Here is a 13,147-nt window from a genome sequence, read left to right on the forward strand (position 1 = left end):
ATCGCTAAGCAGAACCAGAAAAGATTCTAGAATCTCAATGATGTGGTGTGGCGTGCCCGACTGCCGAAATAGTCTGTGGTGTCGATGAAGTTGTTTCAGGGGGCTTGGGTATGGAGTTTGGACCTCCTTTTTGTTTCAACGGCGGCAGTGAGGTTTGTCGTCTGATCAACCTCGCGCCAAACAAACAAGGAAAAAAAAAATGTCAAAGCGATTAGACGCGGCAAGGAGAGGGAGAGATGAACCGTACGGAAGATATCTCCGTACAGAAAAAGGGAGGGGGTTGGTGTGAGGCTGCTGAAGCAAGGACCCTGTTTGACTGCAGGCAGAAAGCGAAGGGATCACACTGACACGATCCGGCAGTTCATCAGGACACAAGAGTTGGGTTCATCCTATGAATCAACTGCACGGTGAATATCAAAATGGCTAATATTGACGGGCTGATGATGCTCTGCTTCTGCCATTGTGTCCTCTTTGCTGCCCGTCCCTTGGTTTCAGGGTGCCATTTTGCCGCTGAGCCTTCTGAGCATCGAGCAATTCATGCATTCTTACCGGCCTGGTTCCGCTGCCCGGATTTGACCGAGTTTTGATCGAGTAATACAGCCAACGGACAGGATTCGAGTCGTGATATACTTCCCTTCATCGAGTGGAACAAAACAGGTTGCTGGAAGAGAAGAAAATCCTGGCTCTTTGATGGGAGTGGGGTGCATGCACCGAAGCCTTGGTCGGATCACTGAAAAAAGATGATGTCAGAGTCGGTGTTGGCGTCGACATCCGAACCTGCTGAGCCGCGAGTGAATGGCGGGGGGCATCCTGCAGAGACAGGGGTGTTGAAGGTGGTGTGGTGAGAGGCCCGGTTTGGTGGGTGGGTTTTCTTTGCAACCTTCACCTTCATGCTGTCAAACCATGATCGTCGACAGCATCCGACCCGACGACGACGACGACGACGCTGGTGTCTCGACGGGCGCCAGGCGGGCCTCGACTCTGAAAGACTGCATTCCTCCTGCCAGCAACCAGCAGTAGCGTGAGAAAAGCAGAGTTTTCTTGGTGAACTGGCGCTCCATGTCTCACCACGTGTCGAAGGGGTCCTCCAACCCCTCATGCTATTCCACTTGGACTTCATGCAGACTCTTCCTTCTGATAGCTGTTGCATGTCCCCGCCATTTTACCGCTTTTCTGCCCGACAGTTGTGCAAAACACTGGTTGTCGTGTCGATGTAGGGTCAAAGTCAACAAAGCAAACAACCTGTCGACGGTGAGAGAGATCGATCGGTCTTGGCTTGGCCGAGGACCGACCCCGGGCGTGGCCCATCTATCGGACACGACGAATCTCGGGAGTGCGTTGGAAATTCCCGGAGATGGTCCCTCTCCGCCCGAATCAGAAGTGCAGATGGCGTTGCCGGAGGCGGCAGTTGTGATCCCAATCTGGGCATGGAAAATGTCCACGATGTCCAGGAGACGCGCTCGGGTGTTGCTGCTCCTCCAGGCTGATGACGTTTCGCGCACAGGGTTACATCCCGAACAGGGAGGCTCAGAAGATTACCCCCCCCCCCACCTACTTGCGGGGGGGCTGACGGGCGCCAAGCGGGGGTTTGATGAAGAATGAGAGAAAATCAGCAGGATCGAGAACTCGGAGATCACATCTTGAAATTGCGTGGCATTGTGGCCTTGGCTGGTCGTTCAACCACTGAAGTCTCCCCTCACCTGGAGCCGAGCTTCCGGGCTTTCAGACACGATCAACAGTTGCTTTGCATCATGGAAATTCCAGAAAACCCAGAGATTTCGTTGCTGCTGCGACATGATATATGACTTTGCTGGGGGACTATCAGCTTGACAAGGCTCCACGGCTGTCCTCACCTCGTGCCAAGAGATCTCGCCGTATAAAATTGCGCTGTCATCTTGTGAGATGGCCGGCGATGTAGCGGGAATTGGCCAACTGACCGGAGGCAGACGTCGAAGCCATTTTGGGGCAGGCTCACTGGGATAAGGTCCTCAACAGTGCCCAATTGAGACATGCAAAGACGGCACGACTGTGGATTTCCGGAGCTCTCCCATCTGAAACAGATATCGCCAACACTGAAGGACCCCGCTTCACCGAGTCCTGATCTTGGGCTGTTCAGGCCTGGTCTTCATGGTATGTAGACACTGTAGAGCAAGAGAGAATAGATTATGTTGTTCGACTCATTGGCTGTCCGGCCACCCGTCTTGTTTGGTACGTCGTGTATCATTGCAAGGGACAAATCAGGCTTTATGGTGGCAGCAGGAACAGGTGCAAGGGCACCAGGATGCGGGCACTGAATCTGGAGCTGCACCCTGCCATCCACGCCCATCTGTCAAATATACGACAGACTTGAACATGCCCTTTCTCACCGCGCAGCCGGACCGAAGCTGGAGGAGGTTGGCGGGTGCAGGACGAGACGCCTGTAGGCCGGGCCCCGGATGTCAACTGGATCGATCTCTCAACGATGGAGCTGGCGCACGTCCTGCTCTGGGCAGCCCCGCTTTCTTGCTCCTGTGCTCCCTGGACAGAAGGGAGGGTTCCCTGGCTCAGGCGCATGCACCTCATGTAACAACCAAGACTTGTTACATCTACAAAGCAACCGCGCGCGCCCATCCCGGCGCCCCATCCAGTCCCTCTCTTGTCCTGCTCCCCATCTTCTTGCCTTCTTCCAGTCGTGTTTCGACGTCTACTATACGTCTCGGATTCTTCCAGCCTCGCCAGAGCGAGAGGCCCAGCAACCCCCAGGAAACACGCCATCCTTTGAGCCAGGGCAGGCTGGTTTCTGCTGGGCCCATTTGTGTGGCTGTTCATCTCGGTTTCCTTCAGTTCAGCTTTTTCCTTTCCTTCCCACCCGTCCACCCGCCCCCCGTTTCCGAATTATTCCCAACCCGACAGCCGGCTGCTCTCGCCCCGTGTCTTGACTTGATTGCTGTCCCATAGCCCCCGAGCACCTCACCGCGGCACATCACTCCTGGACCACACAGCATTGGAACGGCATGGCACCCGCAATATCCGCCTAGCAACACTCTTGCCGTCGACCCTCGGTGGGCTACTGCCCCATAGCCCACTCCTGGCACCATGGGAAACGCCCAGTCCACTGAGACAGCCCGGAGGTATTCCCAGAAGCTGTCCAAGCCAAAAACCAACAATCATGCCACAGCCGGTCTGTTGAGCCCCAGCGGCTCCTCAAATAATCCCAAGAGATACTCCAACCGCCCACTGCCAGATCCTCCATTGTCTTCTCCCTCGCCAGTCTCTACCCCAACCTCATCGGTTTTTGACCAGGCCGACACTGCCCAGACACGCAACGGCCGCAGTGCCTCGTTCACATCAGTCCCAGCTCTGCAGCAGGAATCCAAACGAAGAAGCCTGTTCCGCGTGAGGTCAACCCAGGTTGTGCCTGACGCTGACCATCGGGACAGTATTGGGTCGGGATCGAGGATGGTGGATCTGATGAACAGGGCCAACTCGTTGACGTATGAGTCGGCAGTCGCATACTATGGGCCGCCTGAGCCTGAGGAGTATGTTCTGTGTCTGTGGCGATTGTTGGGTCTTGAAAGTCTTTGCTAACATCTGTCTGTACAGGTGGTCATCCGAACCTAGGACCCGGACATCTTGGAACTATAACTTGACGTCATATGAGGCTAAGCGTTTGTTGAATCTCGTCGAAGAACCAGGGCTTGAACATGCGACGACCATGTCAGAGAACCGGATGACGGTTGTCACTGAGACCACGTTGAAGAGCTCCAATCCGACGAACCCTCCGAGCACCTCGGTCACCCGTGCCAACTCGGAAGTCTCGCTCTATATGCCTGTTCGACGAAGATCCATCATCCAAACGCCAGGCGTTGCTACCCGAGCAAATTCGATGCGCAGCGTTCCCGGACAACCGAGATTCAATCCACGATATAGTCACCCTCCTACCCCAAGTTTGTCCAGGCAACCGTCTTTCGACTCGTACCGAGATGGAATCGTTTCTATGCCGCCTCGGATTGATGATGTCGAGTCGATTCCCAGAGCGGTAACGCCGCGCGAGGAAGATTATCAGTCAATTGGTGGTTATAAGTTGGGTTCTTTGCGTATCACAAACGGGCCCGCCAGCCCTTCGAGTCCGGAGGTGGAGAGAAAAGGTGGAAGTCGGTTCAAGTTGGGGGGAGATGATGACTACTTTGCCAACACGACAGCTTCGGACCAGAGCAGCACGACAAACACCACCACCGCTGCAATACCACCTACACAACAGCCAGCTGCTGCGGGGCTCAGTCACACCACCACCACCACCGTTGTAAGCCAGCAGACAAGCGTTGTCTCTGACGGCGTCTCTGTCACGAGCACTCGACAGTACTTGAAGGAGGTCAACATTAGCCCGCTCTCTATCCGTTTATCTCCTCCGGCAAGCCCGCGACTGCAGACCACATCCAAGCATACCGCCCAGGAGGATTCATTGTTCGAGGATGATGTTCTGTCGGAGATTGCAGCTGCCGAGATTCTGGATGTTCGTCTGGATCCCAGTGCAAAGCCATCTCAAGTCACTCCGACCAAGGCTCTGTCCAGAAGCGACAGCGGATTCATCTCGACAACGAGCCCCTCCCCCGAATCCCCGCACAAGCCATTGACAAAAGCCGATTCCGGCTATAGCTCAAATGTTTCTCTCCGCTCCTTCAAGGCGAAGGATCAACCTTCTAAGAAGGAGAGCATGCGCTCGCTTGAGGGCCGGTCGGAAGCAAACCGCCGGAGCAGCTCAGTCAGGTCCGATGAGCGGGAGCAGATTGTGCCCGCCTATGTCATAGCACCACCGAGAGAAGCACCGCCTCCTCCAGTACCTCCGAAAGATGCTCGCCGCGAGAGCCCGGGTCCGTCGCCCAATCCAAGGTCTGCCAGACAATCGAGCCGCTCCACCAGCAATCTAGCTCCGGAGAGTAGCCTCAACAGAGCGGGAAACTCTAGGGCGCCGCTTTCTCTGACTCCAATCAAGAACCTCCGATCTCGTGATCGCGGACCAGCGTCTCCCGAATCTGTCCCCACTCCTGTCAGTGCCAAATCGTCAAAGTCTGACAACTCTACCTTGAGCATTGGGACCAAGCCTCAGAAACCCAACAGACTCCAGAGACTCCTAAGCAGTGCTCGTCGCTCTGCAGCTGGCCCACTGGAAGCCCATGCGACACATGCTGTTGAGCAGAACGCCATTCCGTCGATACCGAGAGAGGTGGAAAGCAAGCTTCAGGAGCACAATGGCAGGTTTCCCATAACGACCAAGAGGCTGGCACTGAGGCCTCGAGCCAGTTTGGATACTCTCAAGACCATTTTCAGTGTTGGAAGCATGGAGGCTAGTCTCGATGCCCTTCACACGACTCAGAAGCCTCCTGCTACTGCTGAATCAGGAGCAGAGCACAGCGCAAAGGAGAGTTCGTGGAGGCAAACTATGCACTCTGTGCCCACGCACATTGCGCACGTCGCCTCGCAAGTTATGCCGAAGAAGCCCATCGTGCGGAAGCCTGTAGCAGCTCGGCAGAGTTTGGAGAACCGAAGGAGCGTGGATGGCAGGCCACGGCTTGTTTCTGAATTTGCCAACAGCTCGCCTAGGCACTCTCACGAAGCGACACTTGATGCTCTGGTGGGTGGTCGTGCAGTCATCTACTCGCCCCCAGACGAGGACCAGGAGGATACGAGGTATGCCATCGCGCACACCGAACTGCTTGCTTCGCTTCCATCACCCTTGCTTCCTAGCCCACTCGCCAAGGCGATGTCCATGAGCAGCAAGACCAACACACCACCTCCGGTTAGTATGGCGACGAGGCGCCAGATGTCCCTCCGCGTGCCACCGCCCTTACGATCACAGTCATCCAACTCGAGTCTTCACCGCACGGCCAGCCGCGAGAGCATTCAGAGCTATCCTGCTGCTCAATCCCTCTCGAGGAAGCCCAGCAGGGAGAGCATTCGCAGCTACCCATCATACCAGCAAGGAATGATTCCGGACGCGGCTCTGCCCTCTGCTGCACCCACAATGGATCCCCGCCGCCTTTCCGCATTCCGTCAGTCGAGCAACAGGCCCCCCGCCTGGGAAGTTCAGTCTGAGTACGGCGGACTTTCCCGCCAGCCTTCATACACATCGATGAATGGTGGCAGCAGGCGGGGCTCACTCAGCTCAGTCCAGGAGCACGAAGAGGATGTCATCAAGCGCCCTAGCAGTGCTCAGCCATGGCAGATGCGGTCCAGTCAGCAGCAGCAGCCCTTGAGGCACCGGGCCAGTCACGATGAGTGGAACCAGTTCGCAAGACGGCCACAAGCTGGACATCCTCCCTCCATGTCCAACGGCTACACAGCAACCTCCAAGCCAGTGTATGAACCGCGGTATGCGCAACAGCAACACACCCCGGCCAGCACCTGGAGCCGGAGTCAGCTTGATGCCTCGGCTGGGCAGTGGTACCAAGATGCATCTTACCCCCAGCTGCCACGAGGACATTATCGCAAGCGCAGCATGAGCTTGCAAAACTCGTATGGACCAAAACCTCCCTACCGAGTGTTGCATAGCTACAACTCGCCCGCCTATCGCAACGCCCCTATTTGGGGATGATGTGAGCGGGCACACACACACACACACACATGATTATTTCCTAGCGTTGTCGTTTTTTATCATGATATCCCGCATAGACGGCGCTTCCTTCTTTTTTTCGACTGACGAATGTCGCAGTCGTCATTATGAACATCCACATCACACATCGCTATCCGCGAACTTTTCCGTCAGGCATTTCCTTGCAACTTGTTAACTTCTAATACCGGCTTGAATAAGGCTGTGTAGGAATTATTGTACATTTACCATGGAAACATATTTGCACATTTTACGGATTTTTATTTTTGTTGGGAGTGGCGCTTTTGTTTTATTTTGTTTAAGGGGTAGGGAAGGAGAGAAAGCATACATTTATACCCAGTTGGAAGTTGGAATAGGGGAGAGTTTGGTTCACAAAGGGAGGGACGGACGTTTTCTTTTTTTATATATAAAAAAAAAGAAAATCTTGAAGGGGATTTCTGGATCGAGGTGGTTTGGTCTGGCCCAGCAGTGTGGTGGTGATTGAGGGAGAGGGAGAGGGGGAGGGGGACTTGGCTTGTATTATTTATATACATATTCGTGTACCCTCCAACCCCCGTATATGCGTGGGGTTGTTGAGGGGGAGAATAAGAGACATTTTGGAGATGTGATCACTTTGTTCTTTGCCTGTGTTCTGCTTCTGTGTGTGTGGTGAGAGTGGGGGATGCTTAGGGGTAGCCAGTTGCAAAGATGACTTGCCCAATGGGCGCGGGTTACCAAGTTTTCGGGTCAGCGTGTTGCTTATGCGGTGATGGTGGTGTGTGGATGGGTGTTCCAAATTGGGGAGAGTTCCTGCATGTTTGTTTCCAGATGTGGTGTGTATGGGTGGTGAGCAACGTTCTTTCGGTGTCTCCGGTGTCAGGGGTGACTGGCGTACGGGAGAAGGGGGGGCGAGGGATGGGAAAGTTGAGCGAAAGAACGTACGGAAGAGAGAGCTAGATGGAGGACCATGATAGAGTGAGATTGCTGAACCCACTGTCGCCATTACTTACCACCTGTCACCAGGTATATCATTTGTGGGAGACTTGTGTCATGTTTCTCTCGTCGGTTTCAAAGCGGCCCGCCGGCGTATCCCGGCGAGAAGATGGCAACAGTCACATATCCAGACAGAGGTCAGTACGCCGTCCGTTCCGGAGAATCCAAGTTTGGGTTCTGTGGTTGAGTCAAATGTCAGGGTCGTGGTGGGGGAGCGGAGGGTTTGGTACCTGACTACCCTGAATATGCGTTGGAGTGGAGAACCTATATGCAGGTGAGGCTGCTCCGAGGCTGTGCTGCTTGTCTAAAGATTATCTTTGGGGTTGGGTTCGACAACAGACGTCATTATCTCCTGTTAAAAGCTTCCCTCTCTACTCTAGATTCGACGGGTTACTAGGCGAACCCTTGCTGGAGTACACACCGGTAGATCTGAGTAGATAGTAGACGGACTTTTCAGTTGTGACATGTGTCACCGGGGAGGGAAGTGGCATGCCGCTGCAGATGCTCGAGGGTCTGAGGTTCGGAAGGCGCTGCAGATATACATCGAAGATCGGATGGGTTTACAGGTCACCACAAGGTCCGGCCGTGATGGCGGCCGCGGGGCGTTCCTTTCGGCTTTTGTTGTTGATCGTCAACTGCGGCAGGGCGGTGCGTGCCCCGTTCCTTTTCGTCCTCTTTGCGGGGGAGCTACCTACAGCTGCGCTACTGTATGGTACTTTTCTTGGGTGGTATTCGCTTGTGTAGCCAGCCGTGGGAATCTTTGGGTAACAAGAATCAACAGGTTCGAGGATAATATTCCTCAGGCATCTCCAACCCAGTTGTGTTGTGAGATGTCCAGATGATGGAGACACGGTGGATTCCGCGGAAAAGAACGTGAGGCAATTGATGCAAGGCCCAGCCGGACAGGACCGAAGCTGCTGCGTTGCGGTTGTGTGGTTGGGTCCTGCGTGGTGTCTGCTGTGCCCCAAAACTGAGGAGGCTGTGCGTATGCGGACTGGGCCGAGTTGGCGACTTGAACCACATCCTCTGGTGTGGGTAGTCATTCGCCGCGTGGGTGATTGCTACAGCAGTAGTTTGGCAAGTCAGAGTGCTGGATTGGGTATGGAGAGGTCCGTTGGTTTGGTCAAGCATTTTGGCCTTGTTTCTGCCCAAGGCGACCACGGCGACGACTGCGATGTTGATTTGATGATGTGTTTTGCTTGAACTCGCCCCCTTATTCCAGCGGCACAGTGCTATAGAGAGCGCAACGATATTTCTCTACCGCGCTTGGCTGGGCCGGTTTCAATTTGCTGAGGCTTGAGTGACGTTACCTCAGCTAATGTAATATGCTGTGTCCCCAGAAAGACTCTAAACCAAGGGGTCGAACAGACTGGCAGCAGCTCAGCCACGACAGGCATCGAAATCGAGCGGATGGAGATGCGGGACAACAGTCGGCTGTCCTTGAGCCAAGGGCACGAGATTCGATAGGGCTGATGGGGGACAGCGGTCTCCCTGGCAGAACAGGTGGTCCTGGTCCATCTGGAGAAAAAGTCAGCAACATGGTTGGAGAACGTGTGAACAAATGCCCACAAGGGAACGCTGCTGTGTTGGAGACACAAAGATTCCCCACCTCTGAACGAGTTGTTGCACAGCCATGATCGCGGTTACGCCCTTGTTCTCCAGGCCCGCCAACTTTGGGGATGGATTCGGGTACGCAGCTCTCTCGATGCTGCTTTGGGGCCATCTCCGTGATGCTTGGCTGAGAACTGACGGCTCTGGGCAGAGGAGGGATGGATTACAAAGCGATACGGCCTGTGTCAAGCCGTCGTGTCGTGTGGTGCTGTCCCTGAACCGTATCTTCGGGCCACTCGTGGTGGTGGTCGTTGGACAGCGATCAGCCGAGGGCGGGGCATTCCTCGTGGACCCATTGGCGGCAGCGAGCTCCTGGTGCGGGACAAGGCTCCGCTTGGTCTTCGGTACTGCTGACATCCCTGCCCCCGTTTTGCTTATCCTCTACCACCCTTCCCCAAAAGAAAGGCGCCGCCTCGTCCTTATTTTTCTTCATGGCTCGAGGCTCTCACTCACACCTCTTCTTCCCTCCATCCCAACCCTCGCTGTACATACCCGTATATCGTTGGCTACGCCTACCAACTCTGCGGCTGGGCTAGCTTTGGCTGCCGCAATCCCCCAGCCTCACAGGCGAGCCAATGTGTCGATAGCCATAGGCCTCCATCCACCACGAACCGTGACTGCAGCGACCCTTTGACCGCGAATCCGAGAGGCGTGTGTATTTTCAGACGGCGGGTTTTGCCCGTTGGCAATCGCCAGGCAAAATGTTTTGCATAAGGGTAAGTCTGTGCCGTTCTTGTTCTTGGTAAGCCGTTGGGAAATACTACCAGGCAGGAGGCTAATGCATGGCGTGGGACTGCAGTTCGGGCGAGAAGAGCCGCCCAAGAAAAAGGGCAAGGGGAACTTTATTCGCAGAATGACAACCCTTCGACGCGGAGCTCCAAGTCAGGGGAGATCGGCCATGCTCCAAGCTGCCCTTATGTCGGCTGGGATGGGTGGAAATATACGCCCGCATTTTACCTGCCATGACTCCATCAGAAGACACATCCTCTACGTCTACAACATCGCACGAGGGTCCGAAAAGACACTAAGAAGAGAAAAGTTCGAGGCCTTTCTCAAGGGAACACAAGGCGCCTTGTGGGTGGAGCCGTTGACCCAAGAGTCGTACTCTTTCCAAGACTTCTTTTGGGTATGGAGTCAAAATGAGTCCGCGTGGTCTGCTGTGAGGAGGCATGAGGAATTAGACGCCTCAAAACCGATCAGCAACTACTTCATTAGCAGCAGCCATAACACATATCTGGATGGTAATCAGCTCTCGTCCAACAGCACGGCTGATGCCTATCGCGAGGTTCTCAGCAACGGTTGCCGTTGCATAGAGATTGACGTCTGGAACAATCCCCACTCCCGTAGTACCTCCCGAACGCCCTCCAAATCGCCACAAATGGAACACCGGCGTCAGTTTTCATCAAACTCAATACCGCGGATTGCCGCTGAAAGGCTCGATGCCCTCATGAGCAGACACAGCCGTAGCCCTAGCGCCCCCCAAAGCGCCTTCTCATCGCTCGAATCCAAGCACAGCCGGAGTCCAAGTGCCGCCCAAACCACCTTTTCAACTCTAGAAACGCGAGAAAGCTCTACCACCCTCGATCCGCGAGACCTCGTCGGAAGCCGATCCCGGGCCTCCTCTCGCTCCAAGGAGGACAAATTCAACGGTGAGCCCGTCGTCCACCACCACGGCACCATGACCTCCATGATCAGCTTCCGCGAAGTCTGCATCGCCGTCCGCGAAACCGCGTTCCAAAGGAACCCCCTGCCCATCATTGTCTCCCTCGAAGTTGGCGCCGACAAGGAACACCAAGAGATGATGGTCCAAATCATGAAAGAAGAGTGGGACGGCTACCTCCTCGACAAGCCATTCGATCACATCGACCACATTACACAACAACCAAGGCTCAACGAACTCTACAACAAAATCCTCATCAAAGTCAAGCGCATATCTGACAAGCAAGTCGAAGACGAGATTGAGCGCGGGAGGAAGCTCGGAATCAGCTCCATCAGAGCCAAACCGCCCATTACCAAGCCCCTGGCCGACCTGGCGATCTACACCCACAGCGAGCACTTTGACGACCACCAGTCCCTCCACTCCCGCACCCCATCCCATATCTTCAGCCTCAGCGAAGACTGCTTCCACGCCTTGGCTCACGACGCTACCAAAATCCGAACTCTCCTCTCACACAACCGCGACTTCTTCATGAGGATATACCCCAAGGGTCTCCGCGTAGACAGCAGCAACCCCGACCCCTCTTTCCACTGGAGAAGGGGGGTCCAAATGGTAGCCATGAACTGGCAGCGCACCGACGAAGGGATGATGATCAACGACGCCATGTTTGCGAACACTCACGGCTGGGTGTTGAAGCCCCCAGGACTGTTGAGTGACGAAAACGTTGACGTGGAGGACATCCCCAGGCGAACATTGGATTTGCGAATTACCGTCCTGGCAGGGCAGGTACTTCCCTTACCGCGGGACAGGAGGCAGTTAGGCGGGGTAGGGGTGATGGGGGATAGGAAATTCAGGCCGATGGTGAAGGTTGAGCTGCATGTGGAGAAGCAAAAGGGGGGGAATCAGGATTTGGTCAAGGAGACGGTGGTGGCGGAGACAGATAATCCTGACTGGGGGTATGACAGCAAGTCGTTGGACTTTTTTGAGGTGAAGGATGTGATTGAGGGCTTGAGTTTTGTCAGGTACGCTTTTTCTTTCTCTCGGGGGAAACCGAAGGAGAGGAATTTTCCTCTGCGGCTTTCCGTACTGGCCGGCCGTTGTCCTTTGCACATCACGGAAGCCGGGCGCGTTCGGAATTGTGCAGCGCAGAATGAGGCCAGAACAAGTCCGGGAGAGGCTGGGCGGAGCGGGAACCGGCGAGACGAACGACAGACGGGGGGCATACGGAAGACGAGAAAAAAAATAATTTTCTTTGCTTCTGACCGCCTTGCCGTCAGGTCACGCAATGGACAACCGCCTCCCGCTCCGTTCCGGAAACCACACCGCTTCTCATCCCGCCCGTCTGTGTCCTTTTATTACAAGCAGTGGCTAACAGCAACACGCGTACAGATTCAAAGTAGAGGACAGCTCCTCCATCCGCGACAACCTGATGGCTTGGGCCTGCATCCGCCTTGACAGGCTGCAGACCGGGTACCGGTGTATTGACCTGCTGTCCAAGACTCGTCGAAAGACGGAGCACGCGAAGTTGTTGGTCAAGGTTGAGAAGGTTTTTCGGGCTGAGACGCCTGCGTAATCAACACCCTCAACTGTCCGGGGGGGGAAACACACGCCGCCGAATGTGTGACTCCGGAGGCCATCTTGCACCATCTCATTCATTTCTGCTGGCATATATACCATATTTTTTCTTTTTTTTTTAACACCAAGGCAAGCAAGCAAGCGAAGCATAGATATCCTGGCGTATGTTTTGTTGTTTTCAGGGGGTTAGCATTCCCTTCTCATCAATTTTTAGCATGGAGGGCAAGTTTCTCTTTTCCCCCCTTTTTTTCCCAGCGAAGCGGGCGTTGTTTCGTCGTTATATCCACTTGACTAGGCATTTTATCATTTTTATCAAAGCGGATGGAGTTGGCGATTTGGTGATCTGGTGTTGTCGTTTATTTATTTACCATATTTTTTTTTACTACTTCTATATGGGATGAGCTCGCAATGGGAGCCTTGGATGGAATGGATAAGGAGGAAAAGCTTTTGGAATAGGATACCCCATCAAAGTTGTTATTACAGACGTTCTTGTTTAGTTAGGACAGGACATAACAGGCAAAGCAAAACCGAGATTTGCATGGCGTCAACGTTGCGTCTTGAATATTTTTTTGTGTACTCTTGCACTTGTGGCATACTGATTGGTATCAAGCATCTCGTTCATCCCAACTGTTGTCTCCGTGGTATGGTTTCCAGCTGCGACAGAGTATCTACCGTGTTTCCTGTCCCAGTATCCACCGTGTATCCCGTCCCAACTAGCCTCTGTGGGATGGTTTCGAGCAGTGATA

At 54.4% G+C, this 13,147-nt stretch overlaps 2 protein-coding genes across 2 annotated transcripts; both read left to right on the top strand.

The window, feature by feature from the left end:
• Positions 1–2,578: 2,578 nt before the first annotated feature.
• Positions 2,579–8,100, top strand: QC761_118980 (uncharacterized protein). The gene is made up of 2 exons (XM_062875183.1): positions 2,579–3,518; positions 3,583–8,100. The coding sequence occupies exons 1-2, from the start codon at positions 3,076–3,078 to the stop codon at positions 6,569–6,571; spliced, it is 3,432 nt and encodes a 1,143-aa protein (XP_062738422.1). The 5' UTR covers positions 2,579–3,075; the 3' UTR covers positions 6,572–8,100.
• A 1,334-nt stretch (positions 8,101–9,434) lies between these two features.
• On the top strand, positions 9,435–12,931 carry QC761_118990 (uncharacterized protein). The gene is made up of 2 exons (XM_062875184.1): positions 9,435–11,848; positions 12,216–12,931. The coding sequence occupies exons 1-2, from the start codon at positions 9,948–9,950 to the stop codon at positions 12,397–12,399; spliced, it is 2,085 nt and encodes a 694-aa protein (XP_062738423.1). The 5' UTR covers positions 9,435–9,947; the 3' UTR covers positions 12,400–12,931.
• The last annotated feature ends 216 nt before the right edge of the window (positions 12,932–13,147 follow it).

Source organism: Podospora bellae-mahoneyi, assembly GCF_035222275.1.
Source record: "Podospora bellae-mahoneyi strain CBS 112042 chromosome 1 map unlocalized CBS112042p_1, whole genome shotgun sequence".
NCBI classification, from domain to species: domain Eukaryota; kingdom Fungi; phylum Ascomycota; class Sordariomycetes; order Sordariales; family Podosporaceae; genus Podospora; species Podospora bellae-mahoneyi.

What these genes read in the sequence shown, in the direction of transcription:
- QC761_118980 (XM_062875183.1), top strand. Translation starts at nt 3,076, where the DNA reads ATGGGAAACGCCCAGTCCACTGAGACAGCCCGGAGGTATTCCCAGAAG. An exon ending in GGGCCGCCTGAGCCTGAGGA is followed by an intron (nt 3,519 to 3,582) that starts GTATGTTCTGTG and finishes CTGTCTGTACAG; the next exon opens with GTGGTCATCCGAACCTAGGA.
- QC761_118990 (XM_062875184.1), top strand. Translation starts at nt 9,948, where the DNA reads ATGCATGGCGTGGGACTGCAGTTCGGGCGAGAAGAGCCGCCCAAGAAA. An exon ending in GAGGGCTTGAGTTTTGTCAG is followed by an intron (nt 11,849 to 12,215) that starts GTACGCTTTTTC and finishes ACACGCGTACAG; the next exon opens with ATTCAAAGTAGAGGACAGCT.